The sequence below is a fragment of the Plectropomus leopardus genome, chromosome 20 (genome assembly GCF_008729295.1).
Source record: "Plectropomus leopardus isolate mb chromosome 20, YSFRI_Pleo_2.0, whole genome shotgun sequence".
Taxonomy (NCBI): domain Eukaryota; kingdom Metazoa; phylum Chordata; class Actinopteri; order Perciformes; family Serranidae; genus Plectropomus; species Plectropomus leopardus.
This window is the reverse complement of record NC_056482.1, coordinates 9,579,758-9,603,589: the sequence shown is the minus strand read 5'-3', so window position 1 is coordinate 9,603,589 and position 23,832 is coordinate 9,579,758. Positions and strand designations below refer to the sequence as shown.

The 23,832-nt window shown below is 39.6% G+C and overlaps 1 protein-coding gene across 3 annotated transcripts in view; it reads left to right on the top strand.

The window, feature by feature from the left end:
* Positions 1–368: 368 nt before the first annotated feature.
* Positions 369–23,832, top strand: part of ptpn13 (protein tyrosine phosphatase non-receptor type 13) — a 57,926-nt gene continuing 34,462 nt past the window's right edge. For all 3 annotated transcript variants that reach the window (XM_042508777.1, XM_042508776.1, XM_042508775.1), the window contains exons 1-7: positions 369–700; positions 7,065–7,184; positions 11,181–11,347; positions 14,113–14,178; positions 16,055–16,240; positions 17,153–17,240; positions 21,462–22,094. In XM_042508777.1, coding sequence (XP_042364711.1) covers positions 7,070–7,184; positions 11,181–11,347; positions 14,113–14,178; positions 16,055–16,240; positions 17,153–17,240; positions 21,462–22,094 — 1,255 coding nt within the window. In that variant the 5' untranslated portion in view covers positions 369–700; positions 7,065–7,069. The remainder of the gene's footprint in view (positions 701–7,064; positions 7,185–11,180; positions 11,348–14,112; positions 14,179–16,054; positions 16,241–17,152; positions 17,241–21,461; positions 22,095–23,832) is intronic.

Genomic DNA, 23,832 nt, shown 5'->3' with positions numbered 1-23,832 from the left:
TATTATTATTATTATTATTATTATTATCAATGTTGTTTTTGTTGCTATGGTTATTAGTAGCAGTAATGATTATTGTTACTGTTGATGCTAATATCAGGATCAAGACACAATAAAAATAAACAACCAAAAAGACAAAAGTTTTTTGTCCTTACAAAAGTTGGGCACCTACATATAACACATTTTTTAAAAAATTGATTCTGCATCCAGGACTCAGGCTCACTGTACATTTTACTCCCAGTTGTGTGTGTAACTATAGAAACGGTGAAATGACAGTCCCCTCGCGGAGAGCCAATGGACAGCCATAGTAAGGTGTCTTGTTACTCCCAGTCAGCCCACGCTAGCTGGGCTAAAGGAGGGGTTATTCGGCTCCTCCGCAGTAATGGTGACTCGGCTACGCTGGAGGGGAGCTCAATGCTGTGTTGTGGCTATCAAACACGACCTCTGAGCAATTTCCGAAGAAGAGATTTAGTTTATTTTTTAGCTGCGGACGCCTCGGATAACAGTACCTGCCGGTGTAGTGGATTTTGACCGCGCTGTGGAGAAGACCTGTTGCTCGCCTGCCTCGCCGCATAGTCAACTACTATCCAAGATGTTGCTTTGTGGATGGGATGGCCGCTGGTCCCGGTTGTGTGCGCACTCATAGCCTCGTCGGAGTACCGAATATTTTACTAACAAGTGATTTTGTAGCACTTCTGGACTGGTAAGTTAAAGCGTTTAAAACCCAATTTAGAAAAAGTTAGCTAACTTAAGCGTAACGGTTACTAACGGGAAAAACTAAGGAGTTGTGTCGCGAGGCTCAAACGCTAATGCTTCTTTTATCCAGAAACGTAGACAATGCTATACGGTAGCTACTTTAATGCTAGTAAACAGTATTTTTTGTTGATATTTTAGCATGTTTCGACCTACAAGTATTACAACGTATCCTGTAAACAATACTGTTCCTTCTGGTGTGTGACATACATGGGGCATCTGTGATACCCCATTTCAGTATTTAAAGTTTGGGAGGGAGGAGACACCACTACAAAAATAAGAGGCTGTCTGGCTAGCTAACTGCCATCAGTACTATTTGTCTTATTTTGGGTGAAATGGCCAACATTTTTGTTCAGCTTAACAAAGCCGTTTAGAGGCATAATATACCAGTGCAGGGCAGGCTGAAGGTTTTATGGGGGTTGTAGGACGGCTGCTTGTACCCCCCTCCCCCTTCATTACCATAGAAGAGTAGTAAAATTAGCTTAAAGTCAAAGGTCATGAGGGTTTTGAAGATGCCAGTCAAGACTTGAGAGAAAGGTGGGGAGTCTGTGTGATTGATTAATACAAACATCTAAAGTGGTTATGATGGAGATGGTGTGAGCATCATCATAGGAAAGAAATGGGGAAAATAGTCAGTGGGTTGGGTTTGAGTGTGTTGGGAAGAGGGGGGTGTGGAGTGAGGTTTTGCAAAACCATGCTCTGCATGTCACGGTACTCATAGCAACCCTGTGATTAACAGAAATGGAGCGGATGAGGTCGAGACCAAAATGAGAAGTGAGGGCCGTTGGTCCAAAGCTGGGCTGATAATCATGGAATAGTCGTGGCTCTCTTTCCTGACCCTGGTTGAGCTGAAAAACATAACACCAACATCCAGGGTGGCTTATTGGTTTGGGAAACCAGTCCATAACTGGATGGTACCAGGCTCAGCAATGTAATGGCCAACATCCATCAGCAACCCCTGCGTTAAACTCATTGTAAAATAATCTGGGAAAGCATGTCGGCTAATTGACTAAATTGTAAGAGGGTTACGATTAATGAAAACCAACCATCGAGTTCCCTTTCATTTATGTGAGTCACCATTTCTGTTTAAATCCTGCTACAGTTTTCTTAGAAGACACCTAAGTAAGTCACAGCAGTGCATGCAACCACAATCTCTCTATTCCTGTTAGCTTTGCACTAAGCAAGGATACATCAGGTACTGCATATTCACATTCAAAGAGGAGGTTCTTTCACTATTGAGGTATTTCCACCAGCAGGTCGGTCCGGTCTGGTTCAGTTCGGTATGCTTTTTTTTTTACTTTTCCATTGTGTAAAGCTGTGGATGGTACTTTTAATACCTCTGGAACCATCCCTATATTTTGTCATCCCTCAGTTTCAGGTACCTAAAACACAGTACTAAAGCACTAAAAGGTGGAGCTAGAAACGCTACAGTCCACTGATTGGTCAGTAGAGAATCAAAAGTCTGTGCTCAGAGCTGAGTTGTGGCTGGTTTAACCACTGTTTATACCGTGACAAGTTTTCCATACAGTAGTAAACTATAACATGAAAGGATGTTTTGCAGCCTCTAGCAGCAGCTGTAGACTGAGAGTAAAAATAATTTCATTCACTGGGTCAACTGTTGGCAACTTTTAAGGTGAACCGTTTACTTGTAATGTTACTCAATGCATGAGATGATGATGTGAATCCATTAGCACACCCTAAATTTCAATATGACAACTTTGACCTCTCCATCTGTTTTTATTGTCTCACTTGGACACTCAGTAATGAGTGGACTTCAGTCTGTATCATCAGTAGACAAGGAAAGCCAGCGAGTGTGTGACGGAGCAGCAAGTGACTATAACCTCGCCCATGTGTAATAGTACTGTCTGCGGTGGAAACGCTTAACAGATCTAGGGTCTAGGTACCTCTCTGAAGGTGTTACTTTTAGTTTTGAAGGTACTATGCCGAAAGCCTTTGATGGAAACGCAGCTTATATGTCTTCAGTTTATCAGTTTAATATTACGCATTCTGGTTTTGGTTTGCTATGTGCATTTTGAAAACATCAGTCCTTACATCATCAGTCATGTTGGTTCAAAAGATATTCTGATCCAAGCCTTCCTAGACACAGTGTGTGTTTTGAATTTGAATCGTGTGCTCGCAGGCTGCATAATACAGTAAGATTCTGGGAATAGAGGTTCACTCAGAGTTTGTTGTTGAATTTTCCTGGCATAAATGACTTCAGGAAGATTCTCACCTCAATGCTGGCGAAGAGTACCTCTTCTCATTGGCTTCTGTTCCAAATGTGTTTGCCAGCTGAGACCACAGTTCTGATGTTTGGAGGATATGAACAAATTCCTTCTCATATCTTATGTTACGAGTTATGCTTTTGGAAATCGAAGCGGAATCTGGCGTTTTTATGGACCTCAAAAGTGAAGCTACTCCAGTTTTTAAAAGATTTAGGATCAAAGAAAAGTTAAAGAGAGTAAGACGTACATGTTTTTCTGATCTTTTTGTTCCTGGCAATTACAGAGGGATGAGCACGGAAAGAAAGCAGCAGAAACTGACATTATGTGGACCTTTTTGGTGTGGGTCTGTCAGCTGAAGTGCAGTTTTTCAGGGGATTGTTTTCAAATCATTTTCATGGGTTGTAGCTATGTCACAGACAGGAAGGTGGGAGGAAAGGAAAAGCTTCATCTAAGTGCAGAGTAAAGAGCACTATCACGTTTCCAGGATTATTTTCTTTAAAATCCTTGTGACTGTGGCTAAGACTTTCAAACACTTAGCAGCAGCAGACTAAGCCTTGTTTAAGGTTTTCCTTCTAGCTATGGTGTGGGAATACATGGGAATACCTGGGAACAAACATCCCCACTGTTTGAAAAAGAATAAGAGAATGAGGCGCTGAAGTGGTGAAGGCTGTCTGCTCTTGCTGTTTTGGGCCGCTGCCTCCTAAGCCCCCTCAATAATGAGCAGGACCATAGTCCAATACGAGAGGAGCTGGCCTGCGCAGCAGCCTCAGTGTGGATAAAAAACATTCCACTGTAGGTCTCTGTTGAAATAACAAGGGCCGCAAAACAATCAGTCTTCACAGCACCCGCTCTCCCCATTCTCATGGGTAATGAGCAAGATGGGTAGTAACCCACTTTGCCTCGAACTTCACGCCTCCCATTGACTAGAATGGTTAACCTGCATTCCTGCATAAACATTTAGGCCTCTAACATGCTTACTCATTAATTCTCTTCTCCAAACTGAGATTCATAGAATGGATGTTGTTTCACATATTGCTTACAGATATAAGGCCCAACGCTAATGAGGAGGCTGACCCAGTTTATGTAAAAAGTTTATGGATGAGTGATATGCTCAAATTTAGCTCATAATAGAGTGCCCTAGGGATGACGTTTTTCTGTAGGCCAACCTGGAAGCTAATGACGCCCTGGTTCACTCCTCAAAAAGCCTATGGGATTTTTCTATTGGATTTTGGATCATGGCAAAAAAAAAAAGTTCTGTGGTAAACAACCTTTATAATGACTTACACGTATTGTTTAGCAGGATAATCTTTACAAATGAACACCACTTTCAGGATTTCTAAAGCCTAAATGCAGTCATCAGAAGTAAAAAACTAACGTTAGGCTAAATGATCTCTGCTACGGTCATATCGCCACGACTAAGAAGCTGTAAAGCAATGTTTGGAACGGCTCAATGTGATGACGTTCTGTCGTGTCAATTAGCCACAAATAAAAGCCTCAAGGTTCACCAGTGGGGTATTTACTGACGCATTTTATGTCGTAGAACAAAACATGAACGTCTCTTAAACTTGTGTTAACCATAGACCATATTTCAGGCTTCTAACAAAAAACCTTCTCAAAGAACCTATTGACTTTGAAACAAGGGGCCCGAAGGTGCTTTAACGCAAATTCATTTCTGGATTTAAGGACTCATTACTGGGGTTCTCTATACCAAATGCAACAAAGTGGTGCATTGCTTATTTTTATAATGTTGAGTCAACCTTGGTATTTTTTCACTAAGCTAGCAACATTTGTCAGTCTCTCAATGGTTTCACCAATTTGGTATCAACTGAAATATCTCAACAACTATTGGATTGATGGCACAAAATTTGATACTGTCAGTTATGGTTCCTAGGTGACATATCCTAATGACTCTGGTGATCCACTGACCTGTCTTACCGCTGTTTGGGCATCTTTGCTGTTAAGATCTTTTGTGTCGCTTACAGACATGATGTCTGCAGTTTTGTCACACATTGTGTTTTGGCTTTACTTAAAGAAAAAATAAGTTGCAAAACTTGTTTTTTTTAGGATAGTGATACTATCTATGGAAGATAACCTTTATGAAATGTAGTCTCATGTACCCATCCCAAACATGACATGTTTGGTTGATCTTGCATAGAAATTTTGCCCCAGTCATTTTACGTGTTTTCATCTGCTATGTTTTTGTGTTTAGATTTACAAAATCCCATCTAGAAGCTGTCATCTAGTGAGTCCAAAAATACCCTGTGCTGTGTTTAATGTGGGTTTACTCAAACTTGTGGGAAAAAGTAAAAGAAAAAAATCAGGCTAGACTGCAAAAGTTCAAAACATCAGGCAATCTGTCAAAACTGAAAATATGGACTTGTTTTCAGTCAAGGTATTATCGAGTTTCACATGTGTTTGGCTAAAAACAGAGTTCCATGTTATATTTTACTCTGTCAGTGTCAAATGCTGTGGTTAAGTATAGGGAAATTTAGAAGCTGCACACCAAATTTTGAGTCTTTGAGGTCTACACCATTGGACTGTAGAGAATGTGGAGGCAGGATAAGAAGGCTATCACTATCAGTAGGTTGTCAGCATTATAATATACAACAATATCATCATATATGATTCTAGAGGAAAAAGCAAAGACAATTTCAGAAGTGGCAATCTCAAACAAGGTGTCATGCACGTTAGATACGTCGGTAAAATCAACTCTGGTCAGGCAGTGAAACCACAACAAAAGGTGGATTTCAGTAGCCTTTTTTGGGCTTTTGAAAACACGTCCTTAAATCATTACATTACAAAATTTCAAATCTATCAACCTAGCTTGAGTCATCTTACTCAGAGAACACAGGCCAATTTTGAAGTTTTTAAAAGGTGTCCGCCTTCTTCTCAAGGGAAGTGATAACACAGAGCAGACGCTGTCGTGGCTGGTTATTTATGTTTCTTTTTGCTTCTTTCCCCTCCCCTCTGTGATAGATGAGAGATTAACTTAATGTGTCATAAGTCTTATCCAGGGTCCCATACAGCTGAATTTCAGCTCATTTATGGCACTTTAAGCCCACAAGCTTTGGAGCTCTTGTTAAGTTTTTTTTGTAGACAGTTATAGTAACAACGAAACGTAAAACTGGATATCCTCTCTCTGTGACTTCATATTAAAACTTGAAAATCATTTGAAAACAAATCATGTCAGACAGCCAGCCCGTGGGTCACATGAGTTCAAAGCTTTGCCTGTAGGCATTGTGTGTTGTGGCATGTGTGCTATCCAAATCCATGTGAAGTACTACAGATATGCCATTGAGTGATAATATATTTCAAAGCAAAGCTGTACCACTGCCATCTACAAGAAAATAAACTACCTAGCCTGACCCAGTTATGGTTTTATGACATGTAATCAGGAAACAGGAGTGTGAGTTATTGCTTCTTTGTAGAGCAGCAGGCAACTTTAAGACCACACCAAAAAAAAGTGGTGTTTTGATTCTCGATTAGTGCCCGCTTCAGTTAGAAGCTGCTATCTTATTTCTCTGAAGCTCCAAGTAATAAACTGTCACTTTGTTGAATAACTTAAGTAAAGCAGGGTGTGAATCTGAATGTGCATGCGTGCATCATGTGCTTGAACTACGTCCTCTATAGCAGAGGATGATAAAACGGCTTATGCCTACAAGTTGTGGGAGTTTGCTCAGGGGCACGAGAGAGAGAAAAATGTTGATGTTAATTGCATCAATGCTTAGGATTATTGTAGTAAAATGGCAATGTGGGTTTATATGCTTTCATCTTGAGATTGTCGGGCCAGTCAGGACAAGTAGGGTGTGGATTCTCACAGGATTAGATTTGTGCTGGATTAAAAAAAAATTTGAGACTTGCCTTGGAAATGAATTAAAACTCAGGTGCATATTGCTCTGAGGAGCCCAAGAGATGTGATCTGCAGACGCTTTGGTTATTTTTTTTGCCCAATTTTACCTTGAGCCAGAGGCTTCTGTCATATTAAAAGAGCATGTGCCCATTTCTCCATATTATGGTTAAAGCTTATTTCTGTTTTTATGTGTGTTCATTTTCTGGTGTAAATCAGTTCTGCTCTCTCTGCTTGCACAGGGAAGATGCATGTGTCTCTGGCAGAAGCCTTGGAGGTTCGAGGAGGGCCGCTCCAGGAGGAGGAGGTCTGGGCAGTGCTCAGCCAGAGCGCTGAGAGCCTCCAAGAACTCTTTCACAAAGGTATGAGCATGTGGAATCAAGTGTGCTGAGACGTTTCCTAGAAATAACTTCAGAAACATAAAACAGAGATAAAATATGTTTGCCTTGCATACTTCACCTTTCCCATCATTATTCAGCTGCTTACTCTCTAAATCTATTCACGCTACGTTTTTTTTAAATGAAAAGGCTGAATGAAAATCTTCCGGTGTCCAGATCCCATGAACTGCAGGTGCCATTTCGTGTCGACAAATTTATTGCATCAATTACTCTCTCTCTCAAATAATTTGTTAATATTATTTCTTGCCGCAGTGGATTCAGTGCCCAAACCAATCCATCACATTAAATCAAAAGAAGCAATATGAAACAAAAAAAGACGATAAATGCTTTTACACAGGGTCGTTTTTATACTTCGAATTATAGATTCAGTCACACTCAAATTTGTAAAACAAAAATTGGGTTGCCAAATCTGTGCACTAATTCTGTTTTGTCAGTATGTTGCAAACTGGTTCTGCATCATTAGTACACTTGTTGACTGGGCTGTTTAGTTGTAATCATTTTTGTGAGTCATTTGTGCCTGTAAGTGTCTGTGATTGTCCTTGAAGCCAAAGACAGATAAGGCTGCCCAACTGCAGTGTCTGTAACTAAATAAACTTCAACAGCAGGTGACTAAGGAAGGTTTAATTCTAGAGACACTAGGCAGGATGTGAGTCAGCGGGCATTGCAGTCCTTGTTGTTAAATGTTTGGGTGGTGCTTAGTCTCAAATGAAACTCCAGTGAACCTGATTATGTTGGCCATAATTGACTTGTGTCATCTAAACTGTTCACCTGGCTGGCTGTGTTAATTACCACAAAGCACATAAGCAAGATTTAGTCGTGTGCATTAACCAGACTGACCTCAACTTCCAGTTTTGCTGACTGGTTCTCATTGCAGACAATCCTGGTGTGCTGTAGGAATTCCCTCTCATCAATGTGGCCTGTAAATATGCTGTTAATGCTGAGGTCACATTACAAAAATAGATTATGCAAATGCTCCTCAGCTGTATTCTTAGATAACGTTCTCAGCATATTGAAAACAAAATGCAAGGCTGGATACTTGGAGTATTTTAGATGAGCTTTGTTTAAACTTTACGTGACACCGTGCTGCAGGAATTGTGATAGCTAACATACCCCTCTTTTCTCTTCAAACTGTAATTGTTTAGCTGTCTTGAGTCACATGTGTCCTTTTGTGTGTACAGTTTTGGACTGCTGAGTGAAGCTAAGATTTGGAGAGCAGATGTTGGAACGCTATAATGGAGTCACTGAGCTATGTAAAAAAGTATGTTTACCGTGAGAGTGGATTAATATCAGCAAGTTTTAAACTTCAATTTGACAGTTAGTTAGGTGCTATGGAAGGTAATGGAGAAGTTGATTTTTTTTATGGTTTATGCTTAAAAAGTATAAGAACAAGAAAATCTTTAGTTTGCTGAAGCAAATATAATGTTTGCAGTAAACTGCATATTTTAGATTATTTAGTTTCTGTCACGGGTGCTATGAAAGTGAATGTCAGGCTGTTTCCTAACGTACAATTGACATAGCAAACCTTTACATGAGTCTTCAGTCATTGTGAACAGACTCACATTGTCTAACACTAAACCAACAGCACAGTTTTATCCCTGTGTGTAAGCAGTAGCAGTTAGTTACTTTGTTTGCATTGAAATGATTTGTTTAAACAAGCTATGTGTGAATAATTTGATAGAGGTATTCCTCCTCGTGGTTTCATATACATAATATTTAGGATCAAATAGAAACCGTACATCCATTATTTGCTTGATGGATTATTAAGCTTATTCTAAGCATGGTCACAGGGGTGTTGGAGCTGATCCCAGCTGACATTGAGTTAAGGTGTGGTAAACCTTGGACAGGTCACCAGACTTTCAAAGTGCTGACACATAGAGATAGAAGGCTACATAAGCTCCTTTCCCGTAGCACAAAAACCCACCAACAACCACTAACATCTGTCTTTTGTGTTTTATGGGAAAGGTTACAATCGGCATTTACTCTTGGGTCAAATGATTCTGCTCGGGGTCGACTGTTATTGGTTTTTCAGGGCTGATACAGATACCGATTATTTTTAGTTTGTGACACTGAGAACAGACATTTGGAACAGATATGCATTTACATTAAAAATGAAAATATTTCTGTCAATATTTAGAATTTGGAATATAACAAACTCCAACATAAAACTGTTTGAATGGCTATAGCAAATGTGTATCAACACTTAAAATGTTCAACATCATATACAGCAAGTTTCCAGCAACTTTTTTTTTTTTTAATGTCAAGTGAAAACTTCATAAAACAATGAATGAATAGCCACCTGAGGTTTTATAAAGTAAAAGTTCTTCCCTTGTAGACACTTTCTTTGCACTTTTTAATTAATTAATTTTATTGGCAATCATAAAATACAATACTGGTACAGATAATCTGCGAAATGCCAAATATCGGCCCCAGTGATTTGATTGGCAGTGATAGAAATACAATACCCGGGTGGTGTGCTAATTTTAGCCCCTTTTCCAGTGTGATGTCATTACAGGCTGCAGCAAAATGGCTTTTATCATGTTTAAAAAACCTGCATATACACACACAAATTTGGGTGGAAAAAGAGTAACAGACAGACAACCATTCACGCTCACATCCACACCTACAAGTAATTAAGAGTCAACAATGATCTAACCCGTATGTCTTTTGACTGTGGGAGGAACCCTGAGAAAATCCACGCTGACTCATGCAAACAACACAGAGGAGGGGCAAAGCCGGCATAATAGAAACCAGTGTTTTCCAAAACTGATTACTGTTTTTGTTGTTGATCTTTCTACCTGCTCTTGTGTTTGGTACTCTGCCGAGGCCATCCACTGCTCCACATCTGCTAGCCTGTCACTATAATGGCATGTTTGCTGCGGCATTGAATGCATGGTTCACCGTACAGTTTGTAAACATCTACTTTTTGAGGGCAGCCTCTTAGCGTAATAGTTCAGAATTATCCCATGGCCCTAATGGCTAAAACAGCAGCTTATCAGACTGACAGACTACATTGTTAAAGGATAAATAACTTACAGTTGTACAATTTACTGTCCTTTAAAGTGAGAAGGGAATCAGACGGTACATTCCCAAGTCGCGTTTCTAAAATTTTTTAGCTTCTACTAGGTTGAGCAGTCAGTCAGGAATAGTTTCTGCTTACTTATGCAGTTTATTGAATCTGTTGATGAGTTTGTTATACATCAAGAGACTAATTTGCCCAGGCTGAGTCATGCACTTCTGCTCAGCTCTATTCTTTGCCTGGCAAAAGTTTTGTGTGGGATACACCTGGTAACCCAGTCTACTTTTGAATAAGATCTTCAAATGGTCACACGAGTTTTAAACAGGAAACTTATATTTACTTAGTAAATTCCAGCTTTTGAAAGCAGATATTTGGTGCCTCAAATCCAGTTCCTCTGTTCCTCTCACTGCTCCTCTTGGAGTTAAAGTATCAGTCAAAAAGAAGAATTTTGCAGCGCTGCTCAAACATTCCTTTGTATATTTTTAAAACGTTCTCTAACCATAGCGCTGGCTGTGGCTTTGTAGGAAAAGAGAATTACGCTGTGTAGCCATTCCTTTCTGCTTCTCTGCCTCAACAGTTATTTTCTTGCAGGCTAAGAAAGCAACATGTGTTTTTGTTTACTTCAATCATCTTGAGTTTCCATAAACGCCGAAGCCTTAGCGAGAAACATCCACTGTGGTTGGATATGTCTACAGTCGCTGCATTCAGGCTGTAAATGCTTAGACAAAATGTGATACTTGTATAGAGCTTGGAAACTGTGTGTGTGTGTGTGTGTGTGTGTGCGTGCGTGCGTGCGTGTGTGTGAGAGAGAGAGAGAGAGAGAGAGAGAGAGAGACAATGGCTGGGGATTTAAATAATGGAAGTCCAAATTTTTGTGTTTGTTTTCTTGTTTTTGTTCCTGATCTTATCTTATCTCCATTTGTTTGTCTGTTTCCTTCTTCCAGACCCTGCGGCCATGGGCTTCATCATCTCTCCCTGGTCCCTCCTGCTCATGCCCTCTGGCAACATCTCATTCACAAACGAGTATGTCACCCAGCAGGACTTAAGAGCCTTCACAGCCCCCGAGGTCCTTGAGGGGGTCTCCTTGACTTCCATCTCTGATATAGAGAAGGTATAAACCTTAACATAACCCATGTGGTGACAGAACCTTACAAACTGTTTAGTCTGCATTAGGGGTGGGTGACATGGCCAGAGTCTTCGTGCATGGTATATTGTTCTATATCATAATTGGTTGAAAGTTGTAAATTCAATTTGGAAATAGTCTAAAATAACCATACTGCATTTCATTACATTTGATTATTTTTGTCTTCTTTTTAAAAAAAATGTTTTTGAACACAAACAAAGAAATAGCTGCCTCACTAATGACAACACTTGGGTTAGAAACAAAAGACTCAAAATAGTACAACTAAAATTCCTTCAAATGGAATCTTAAAGTTTCCCCCAAGCAATAACTTCAAGTTTTACATGTTTTGTACTTACAACTTCACTTTCTTCCCCCGTGTCTGCCCTCATCACATTACCTTGCAAGGCAGCTGGATTTACAAAACCCCAAAAAAATCACTGATTTTCTACATAGCCTGCCCCGAACACTCCAATGGTAAAAATGGTGATGCTAAATGGATACATTCTACTGTTGCATGGTATATACAGTCATATCTCCTAAACCTAGTTTACATCTTCTAATGCGTCTATGTATCACCTGTTCTCAGATCTTGTGTTAATGATCATGTGTTAGTTTAAAATTCAAATTTATTTTAAGCACTGGAGATACACAGTCTTCTACTGCTGCCCATTGAGTACCTTTAATGTCCAATGTATAGGATTTCATTAAAAGTCAACTTTATTGTCAATTCTGACATATGTATAGAACATAGACAGGATTGAAATGCAGTTACGCCCAGACCCCCGGTTTAAACGTGTAAGTACGTAAACAACGGTGGAGAAAAGGTTAAAAATCAGGCAAGTAATACAATTACAGTTCAGGAAGACAGACATGAAAACACACAAGCACCAACTTTAAGTGGGATGCATAGTCAAAAATAGAATATAATATAGTAAGTATGCTTTCTTTAGTGCATGATCACCTGAAAATAAGAATCATTGTGTTTTCATTACTGTAGGATCTGTATCTACGGTGGGTCCTTGTTTATGGAGTGTAGCACAGCCATGTTTCTACAGTAGCCCTGAACAGACAAACCAAACACTGGCTCTAGGCAGGGCCATTTGGATTTTTTTTTTTTTTAATATGAAACACTTTATTCAGTGTTTTAACATGTTTAAATCACTGGGTCCTTTTGTTTTGGAGAGAAAGAGACCTCTATGGATTATTCATCTTGCATTGCACACCTCCTAAATGTTTCAAGTTATCAGAAAAAAGGTGAGCACACTTTAGCACGTGCTAGGCTAACGGCCTGTGACTGACACGCCAAACAGTGTCTGAGAAGCTCTGACTTGTAATGTGAAACCACTTTATCGAGTTTTTTTTACCAGATATAATCACCTGGTCTGTTTGTTTTGGCCAGGAAGAGACCACTGCAAGTATTTCGGCTCCTGGTAAAAACCTTCCAAACAATGAACACTGAGGGAATTTTAACAAGGAGAAGTTTTAACTGCTTGCAATCTGCAATCCTCTGCTAGCTGCCACTAAATCTCACACTGGACCTTTAAAGCTACCCTGTGCAGTTCTCTTTTAAACAAAGTCATGCTTAGTGTTTCTCATATATTGTGTATGGAAAAGTGCATTGTCTTCCACAAAACATCAGCAAACTCTTTATAAAGACATATACGTAATTGGTTTGAAACCTGCATTGTTTACATCGATGTTAACTTGTTCTTCTGATGATCATTTGTCAAAGTGTTGGGTGTAGAAACCACTGTTACTGTGAAAGGGCAAACAGGTGTTTAATTAGAGCACATCTACGCTTGGGTAACACAACACCACAAAACTGTGGAGATAGACTGCTGCTGTTTGGAGATATGAAATCATTGTGTAGTTGCAACATTCAGAACTGAAGTCATCAGCAACTATACTATCTCCTGCAATGCACAGCTTGTTTTACATATGCGCAGAGCCACACCCCCTCTTTATGGCTCTGCCCCTCTAAAATCTTGCATGACTGGATTCCCGTCTCTGGCACGGCCCCACAGACCTCAACACAGTTTTGTGCTGAGTCAGTTTTCCAGCCCTGGTCCCGTCTCCCCAGCTGAGTTATTTCAGTGTAGAAAGCCTAATCTGTTTCTGTCATTATCAGAGACTGCGGGTAAACATACGTCAGCTGCGAGTGCCACGATTTTCCTCTCACTTTTTCAACATTTGGTGTGGTATTGTTGCTTTTTATGGGCAGCCTTTAAGTTTCCACATATTTTTTGAAAGTGCGAGTGTGTCTTTAAGTTTGCACTCAAGCTCTGTTCCTGAAAGACCTTGAAGGCCGTGTTGCATTCTTTGGCAATCCCTGAATTATTCTTTCCTCTACCAAGCCCAACATTCAGGGGAAGTGATTTCTCTCCCAAGCAATGAGTGCAGAGTAATAAGGAAAGGAAAATGGAAAAATGTTTTTGGATTTAAGCTGAAAGCCCCTGTCTTTTTCCTTTCCAAATAAGACTGAATTCATCTTTTATTACACTCCAGCTTTAGTCTGTCTCTCTTTCATCCAGGCCACTTTGATTCAGTTTTTAAATTTTAATCAGCTTCAGTGTCTGGTTTATCTGAATGAAACTAAACTTTTATATTCCTCAGCTTTCTACATGCTCACTCTAGCTTTACTCTTGTCTAGTCTTTTGTTTTGGTAAAAATGTAATACTTTTATCTTAAGACCAATATTAAAGGAAGTGTAATGCTGCTAATGAAGCTTAAGTGATGTTTTCTTTTTTCCACAGATGCACATGTACTCTCTGGGGATGACCCTGTTCTGGGGAGCAGACTACGAGATCCCCCAAAGTCAGGTAAATTATTACTGGGGATACTTCCTTCCAGTTGGATAGGGGTTACAATATGGGACCATATTTACACGACATTCATGTTGGTTACTAAATTGTGTTTATTATTTTTAGTAAACTAAAATAGTTTTTGCTTTTGTTTTTACTAAAAATAACTTTCACTACATTGGGTATCCAAACAGTGTTGAACCAAAAGGACAGGCGTGAGGAAACAAGCTGTTAGCACATCAGCATGAAGTGATATTAAAGTGGTTTCTTTGAGCTGATTGATGCTTATGTGATTTGACTAATGATTTGTGTGAAATCAGATGTTATGACTAGCAGACTTGGAATGGTTATTAAGAGTTGAAACCATAAATAATACACTGCAACAGCCATGTCCAAAGTGAAGTTTTGTCAAAATTTAATCTGCGTTTTTCCATTACCAAAACAGTATGGAAATGCCTCTGATACTGCCAAAAATGCTTGATTGGGTATCGTAGAGGATATTATATACTATTAAAATTATTTACAAACTTAAAAAGTAGTTTCACTTTTGGTTAGAAATGGCAGCATCTCAGGAAATCAGTTCCTCATTGCTATAGACAGTAGCTCAGTAACACACTAAGTTGCACTGTGGCAACTGCTGTTGTAGATTAGTGAGGAAAAATCTGTTTCCAGTAAATCCTGTAAATAGTTTTTTTTAACCCATTGGTAAAGGAACAGTGGGTTTAACAGCATCTTCGTTTCATTGATTTTGTCATCACACAAAACTCAAAGTTATTTAAACATTGACAGTAAAAGTTGCGCAATGTGAAAGTGGACAGTGCACTTGCAGGAGCTCGTGTGTGGAACAGTGCAACTTTTAATACTTATTGGCACTGGTAATTTAAAGGAAATAAACATTTCAGTCATTCTAATTTGCAGCCAAAATACCTCATAACCACACTGAAAGCCGACAGTATGTTATTCATTGGAAGCTGAGCTTTAAAATGAGAGCTGTATCTGAATGTCACATCTGGATTAGAAAAGGTGCAAGATATAAAAGCTCTCTGGAATGTGTTTTAATCTTCCAAGAGCTCTGGAGATGGTCTGGCTCACCATGCGTTCATATCTCATCAAGAGTCAGCCAGGTGTAACACCCAGTGTTCACATTTATGAGAAAGCACCGCCCACAGGTTAGAGACAGCATGACTCACACTCATGCTTGACATCCTCTTCAGTTCACTGAAGGGCTCAGGCCTCATCCACGAAGGAGGTGCTTTTACAGTGCTCATGGCAGCTATAAAGTCTGCAGCAAATATATAGCCAAATATAACATGTCATGCAGGCAAATAAAGTGTCACATGAAGTGGACACACTGGCTGTATAAAGAAGTCACACTTTCCGTGTTTATTTTTACTCACAGAGCCATTTATGTACCTGCTTCTTTCTTTAAATAATGTGCTTTCTTTAAGTATTGAATGCAGGTAATGTAATTACTGTTTCCATTTACATGTATTTATTCAGTCAACTTTACAAACCTGAAACCATTGTAGCATGTGAGTATTTCACAAAATTAAATCAGATGAAAATTGGCATATTTATGTGTCACCTACCTAGATAATGTCAAACACAAACTCTTTATAAATGTGCACTAATACTGAAAATACTGTATGTACTGAAATAACATTCGTGACAGAGCAAAATCTGCAGCATGTAAATTAGATGGAAATTCAAAGTAGGTGATGAGTTTGTGCTGGCAAGGCTTAGCTCTGCCCTCTTATCTGAGCACAATGGAAGTCAACATGATATTACAGATATCACAATCAGAGATACCACTGGAACACAATACTCACAGTACATTCTGCTCTTGTCACTGTTTTTATGTTAACCATGTCCGCATGTTCTTTTCACTGTGCAGCCCATGAAGTTGGGGGAACACCTAAACAGCCTGCTTCTCAACATGTGTGATGATGTGACAGTGAGTCGAATGTCGTTGCGCACGGTGCTGGACATCTGCAGCAAACACATAAGAAACTCCACTTGTGACCCTCCCTTCTCCTATATCAGAAAACTGGTCCGGTTGGTACTGGGCAGCCTTTCTCAGGTAAGCACTGTTTTTTTTAATGTAGGTCAAATTCAACATTCCTGTTTAAAAGCCTATATTTTTAAATTGTCACTACATTGACACACAAAAAAGCATGTTTTCCTCTTACCTGTAGTGTTTTTATCAATCTAGATAGTTGCAGGTAATAGGTGTTAGTTGCACAGTGTTGGAGATATTGGCTGTAGAGATGTCTGCCTTGGCCTGTAGTGCCAAAAAACCCCCAAAAAACCATTTGTAAAACTCAACAGCAGTGTGTCTTTCCAGAAATCAGGATCCAGTTACTCAAGATAATCCACAGACCTTGTTGTGAGCAATTTCATGTAGGAACTATTTTCTTTCTTCTGAACTACACTAGCTCATCTAGCACCACTGAGTTAGCTAATGTTACAGCTCAGCTGAGGAGGACGCCGTTAATGTTTACATCTCAAGCTGTCGTGAGAATGAACTTCTCATCCATGAGTAAATACATGCTTCCGTCTGTGTGGTGATACAGTTAGCAAGCTGAATGCCATCTAATTCCATTATATTGGAGGTAGACATATCTGGCCAATATTTCCAACACTGACCAACTCCCACCAAAACAACCTAGGCTGATAAATAACACTGCAGGTAAGAAGAAAAACATGTAGCTTTGACTTTTTGATGAACTGTCCCTTTAGTCTGCATCCTAGCTAAGTGTAAGTTAAAAGACAATTATCTGCTCTGTTAAAGCACAGTGGGTTTGTTGTATTACGTAACAGATAATGGGGCTCATGCTGATAGAACATGAGTTCAGGATGGATGACTCAGAGGGAATGACCCTTCTGTGAAACTTAGGTTTTTTTTCTCCTCCTTGCTCTGCCCTTTTTTCTCCACACTCACTTTTTGTTTTTCTTTCTCTCTTACTTCCACTTGTGTCCATCTTTCTCTCAGCTGGACGGTCTGCTGACTGATAGAGAGTCTCTTCCGGAGCGGAGTAAGGAGATTCGTGAGAGGCTAAGGGGCAAGGGCTTGCCCTCAGGTAAGATGAGCTGCACTGAAACACACACACTGAATACAGAGTTGGATTTGCTTGGTGTGTTGTCAAAGAAACTTTTCTAGGGTGTAGAAAGAGATCTCTATTCATGCAGTGATTCAGATGTCTTGGCTGCCAGTGCTTCATGATAAAGATGTCTGGTTTCTATTAATCTACAGTTGTTTTTGTTAGCATAAGTTTCCTGTATTCTTCATCTAAATGGCACAGACTTTGGAACAAGAACAAATCCCCACATCCTGGATTAGTTGGTTCTGTTGAGATAATGATGCAACTTTTTTTGATAAGAGAGCATATTATCTGTTCTTTCTTTCTACTGATAAATTGAGATTATGCCTGACTGTAATTGGACATACTATTGATATGTTGTAAGTTGTTTGCAATGATCTTACTTTAATGTAGAGAGAGTTGGATGTAAATGCCTTCCCTGGTTGTGAGCAATTCCATACTTACATCTTCACTTTCTGACTTTGTGGGAAAGAATCGAAAGTAGACGAGGAATAACACGCTGCATCCCCGAATCGGATTTAATTCAGGAAAATATGACCAAATCTTCCCAGTGGTTTCTGAGAGAGCTCCGGCATATTTCCAGGCCATGGAAAGGAGAGCGCAGCACAAACATGGCTGTCGTCCCGATTATGTAAGCACGGCATGGCATTGATTACAGATGCATATTTTGGAGTCACCAGTGAAGCTGCTGGTCTGCTGTTTGTATCAGTGCTTTGTTTCCCTGGTTGAGCACCAGCCAGCCCTAGGGAAAGTACATGCAAAGATTATTACCAAGTTCTTAAGCGCCTTTCTTCTCAAGGGGCAGCTCTCTCTCCTGTATGCCAGGTTGTAAGGAGTTCCACGTTGTAATTTTTGCTACAGGAACTCAGTCATTGTGTCTTTTTTATGTTGGATATTTTATGCTGTGAATTCTCCATAGCTATAGTCTGTATAATGCCTAAAACATATTAGTATTACGCTGTTTCCATCAGACACGTTTGTTATAGTCCCCTTAGAATCTGTATGTAACCCATACAGATAGGCTAAACCCTAGATTTGTTTTGCATTTCCACCGCATAAGGCACAAGGCAAACGTACGTACGAAAATAGAGACGTCTGTTTCAAACATTGTAAACGTCACTGCTCTCATACGTCCATGCATTCTTTATGATTGCACAGATATAGCCAATAGATGGCACTTTTTACCACATTACCTTCTGTTCCACAATTTTTCAACGTCTTCATCATCTCCTACAGCTGTATCTAGCTTTAAATATGCTACACTGCCCCCACCCCCCATATCCAAAAGCTTTCAGAAAATATATACAAATATTGACAAAATTAACACAGAGTACAGACAGAAGACCCCATTCATGTCCTTATATGTAACTGATGTTGTGTAAATGAGCTCTTAAATTTAGGTGAGGTTGTTACCGCTCTCATTATACTTCCTGTTCATAGACGATATCGAAGAATGTCTGCACCTTGCTAATCGTCCAAGAAACAGGGTTGTGACATTTAAGAACAAAAAAGAGCAGGCTGGATTGTTTCTGTCGCAGTGCATATACGTATCTAATGTTTCTCATCACCTACAAGGCAGAGGAACAGCTCCACCTTTCTGACTGTCCAGGGAATGGGGTTGCAACATTTTCAGAACAAAAAAGAACAGGCTGGATCTTTTAGTGTTACAGTTCATGGTATATTTTAAAAACGTGGGTTTGTGCATTGAGTCCTTGTAGAGCGAGAGTGACGATTCTCTCTTGACCAACGGACTGCAATGTTTCTAGCTCCACCTTTTAGTATCAGACCAGACTGCGAGGTACCTCACAGAGGGCTAACATAAAACAGGATGGAATAGAACGGTTCTGTTGGTACCATCCACAACTTTTGACAGTGGAAAACACAAAAGTAACCTTTCTAATATGCAATGATTTAAACTGAACTGGACTGCTTGGTAGAAACGAGGCTATAGCTGAAAAAACTTGTGGCAACAATTGACTTCTTTCAGAAATAAAAGACATCCCGTTTTTTTTTTTTTTTTTGCTGAATCTAGTCCTTGTGTGCTTCTCTGAGTTCCTGGAAGACAGCCTGTCTGTCTTTGATGTGTTTCCCTGTTAAGAGCGAGCATATGCTTTGTAGATTAAATCACCACATGCAGCGTTTTTACAGGACTTAACATCTCCCTCTGCTCTCCCGTTTCTGCATCTCTTCCTCTTGTTTTTGCTCCTGCTCATGCACATGTTTGCCTTCTGTTTATGTCTTTCAGTCTAAAACAAGAGCTGTCACTGGCAGCCATGTAGATGCAGCATGTCTGGAAAGGCAAAGTTAAAATTTATAGACAGAAAAAGAGAGCAACATAAATCTTTCAGTTTTAAGAAAGGCACAGTGATAGATGAGCTGGTCCGGAATTTGCTCGTTATTGTGGCGCCATATGTTTTATTGTTTGTTTTTAAATAATCAGGAAAAAATACAGTAGCTACTGAACAATACGGAGATATAGAAATGCTCGGTGCCCCTTGAGGACTAAAGCAACATGCTATTTTTCTTAATTTGCTTATCCCTGTGCTGTTGTTGGTTTATTTTAGAAATTAATTAGTTTTATTTGCCATTAATGGCTGCTACATTTCCAACCCTGGGGCTGTTTAACAGAAAATTCCTATTGCTGCTACTAAGTCTAATTAAATGCCATCGAATCCAACAAATTACCATGGGAAATCCAGTTGGCACGATTAAAAACACTGATATTAGAATTTAAGGGGATTTTCAGATGAAAGGAAGTTTCTGTACCTGCAGCTGTGTTCCTGCACTGGATTATTAGACGTTATGTAAGCAGCAGTGTCAGGGTTGTTGATCATAATATATTGTATACTGCATCTCTAATTATAATAGAGAGGGGAATCTGAGGACGTACTGTGTGCCTACCCAATTATTCATTTACTGTAGCTGGCTGTATAATCTTTTAGCAGAGAGGCCATGAGAGGCCTGAAGCAGGTGCTTGGGCTGTTGAGGCCAAGCCAGGGTATCAAACAAGTAAACAAGGGGAGACTACAGTCGACTGTGCCATGTTTAGTTATCATGTCGTGCTGCTGTTAGGAATGGATGCCAGGTTGGACAGGCACTTAGGCATAATGAAGCGTACTGTATTTATTCAAATCCAAATCCTTGTTAATCCTCTCTAGGTCCTCTTCTCGTCATAAATACCACTTTTCGTATTGCGTGTAGTGTTAATAATGACGTGACCCACTGGGAATGATCCATATTTCAGATTATCTCCTATACTGTGTATTATAATAGGAAAACGAGATATGCCAAGAAATGCAATCCGTTAGCAGTCTGTTATATTTTGCTTTTGAGTACCTACTGAACGGTTTTATTTTTTTGGTATTCACATCACTCTACCTCAGAGTTGAATTTGATTTTGTATTTTACATTACAGTTTACATTTTTTCACACTTTGTTTCCTCAGTTTTAGAGGTTTTTATATTTTATTATATCTTACAGATGTTAGGTTGACCTAACGTAAAGTTTACTTTGATTTTTTTTTTATGTTTACAAAACACTTACATTTTGTAACATCTCATTTATTTATTGCATCTTATTGATGTTTGGTCAGCTTACCTTAGAGTTGGCATTTGATTTTGTAAGTTACATTAGATTTTTTTCCTCATTTTGTTTTCCTGAATTTTAGAGGTTTTTACATCTTAAAAATGTTGATCTACCTCAAAGTTTAATTAGATTTTCTACATGTACAAATTACCTTTACACTGCACACATTTTGTAACATTTTATTTACTAATTTGTAAATCTTTATCTTTCTGATGTTAGTTGCTAGTTTGCCTCAAACTTAATTTTACTTGATTTCCTTATTGAAGGTTAGATAATTTCTTCTTTCTCCTTTTTCTGTTTATTTATTCATATGTTTTTCATTGTTGTGATAACATTACAGTTATTACCTGTGTGCCTTAATAAGCATGGTTGTTAAATTAATCCATAAAGGTTGGCAATGATTTAAAATAGGTTGTTTACAATTATCAATAATTATCAATATCAATCAATCTAAACTTCATCATGATAACATTTTTGGCCATATTGCCCAGGCCTGCTTCAAGATGAAGATTTGTTTGTTATTCTGTGTTTTGAGTTGTGTTCTGGCAGTATGAGCTTTTGCTCCTGGTTAAATATAATATATACCAAATAACGTTGGCTCTCCTCTGTTCTCAGGGAGGAGTGCCGCCCCCAGGGTTCTGGAGCGCTACAAAGCCAGGAGTCAGGAGCAGACGTCTCTTAACCGGGGCCTTAGTCGTTCCATGGGCTCTCTGCCAATCCAGGACCTGTTGAAGGGGGATGAGGGGGCAGGCCTGCCATATTCCCTGTCTGACTATCATCACAACTCTGACTCCCCCACAGAATTCTATCCCAAACCCCCCTCACTCCAGCACCAGCACTCCTATCCCCATCTGCACCCCTTTCACCCTCAGCAAAAGGGGCGGCCTGTGGAACTGGACCGGAGGTCTTTACCCTTCTATGGTGGGGACGTAGGCATTAGTCAGGCCAGGAAGAACTGGGCTTCCTCTGTGGACTTAGCTTGCATTGACCCAGAGGCTCTTCGTTTTGGGGCTTTGGAGGATGCGCGGAGGGGCAGCAGTGCCATAAGTACCCACTCCATAGGCAGGCGAAAGTCACCCCTGCGGGCATCTAGGGAGAGGGATTCTCGCTTTTCTGAGTTTGGTGGGCTTAAGAGTAGGAGGCCTCATCACCACTCAGCTCTGTCGGTGGGCTCCGGCCTGCCTGGCGCCTATGACAGGATAAAGGAGAAGCAGAGGAAACTTCAGGTGCTGAGGCAAGCAGTGGATGGTGAGTATACCTCTTGATATGGCTGTGCAGTAAAGAGAGGAGGTTGTTTTCAGTCCCAAACTGAGATAAGTTTTTATTTGACTCCTCTGGGTCAGCTGATTTGTGTTTGTGTTGGAGAATTTCTTGTGAAATTTACAGTGTATGTCTCATGTCAGTAAGATGTAAATCAAACTGGTCTATAGGTTTGATTGCATATGATTACTTCTTCAGGTGTGCAGAAGTGAAAAAGGAGTCAGGGTTTGAATTTTGCTGTCAAGCTCTTTTTAAGATTCTTTACACAACCATTTGTCATTTTTTTAATGGGTGTGACTGAGAGCATTACTGTGAATAATTGTGCAGGAGAAGCTGTCTGAAAATGTGGACTGTTATTCCCACATTTGAACAATATCATGTCTTTCCCCCCTCTCTTTGATGACCAGATTTTCACCCTGCCTGCGAGCGTGGCCATTCAGAACAGCTTTAACATTTTTGCCTTCTGTTGAAATCGGGCAACATGTCATGTAAACTAGTTCCTTCCAAGCATAACTGAACTCCTACTGTGCACTTGACATATGGCGGATGATCTTTGTTTTATCCTTTTCTGATAGTTGGTTTGGAATGCATAACAAAAAATAATCTTCAGTGATTGTCTTTTAGTGTTAGGTTTGTAAAAATTAAATCTCGACAATTCTAATATGATAGATTTGTTAGGTTTGTTAGTCAATGAAATGACTGTCCAGCTCTGTCTGCAAAATATACAAACACAATTGGCCTGTTTTTTGCAGCCACAACTATCTCCACCTTTTTCCTTTTCTTCTTTACAACAGGTTACTCTCAGCAAACACCAGCTCACAAGTATTGCATGAGAATGTGATTTTGGTGACAGATTGGAGCCTGGGCATTTGCCACCATCATCATTTAATTTGTGGTGCAGGTACTTGTCAGAACATGTAGTTGGCAGGCTTCAACATTTAATGTTGCCACATCAGTGTTATGTGCCAAGTGGCCCACAGTTTCAAAGGGGAAAAGCCCATCAATTCTCAGCTTTAGTCTGCTACTGAGACAATGAGTAAAACCTTTAGGAACACGTAACATTTCGATGACCCAGCTGTGTCATTAAAATCTATATTAAAATTGAAAGATAAAAGATAGAAGTGGGTGATAAAATAAAATTATCAGGCAATAAGCAAGGGTACAGGAGCTTAGGTGAAACGGCTGCAGGGAGCTGTCAGCCGGTCCGATCCGAGAGGTGAAAATGTGACAGCGATGAGATGACGTGAGCAGACAGACACCCGGACTAGTTAGAGGTTGTGTGTCCATCTGTAACTACCATGTGGGATAGGTGCTGGCTCGTATGAAGTATCGTTGGTGGTGGCAGAGCAGCAGTGTTTAGACAGAATGTATGAGTCACTGGTACAGAGGTTTCCAAATGGCTGATTCTAATTACAGACCAGCTTAATTCTAGCCTGCTGCTAACTGTCACACATGCTATATAGCCAAAATGCTCTCTTTTTTAAATTTATTTTAATCATTTAGCCCTTATTTAACCAGAAAAAAAGATTAAAAATCTCTTTTTCAAAAGTGTCCTGGCTCAGACAGGCAGTAACATGTCACCTTAGAATTAAAAGGTTCTATCTGACATTTTTGTCCAAATTGAGTTATTCATATGTTCTTATTCTGTGGCAACTTATTAACATTATGTTAGGTGATTTTTGTAAAGTTAAATGCATTTTATACATTTTATTTGGAAAACTGCAGG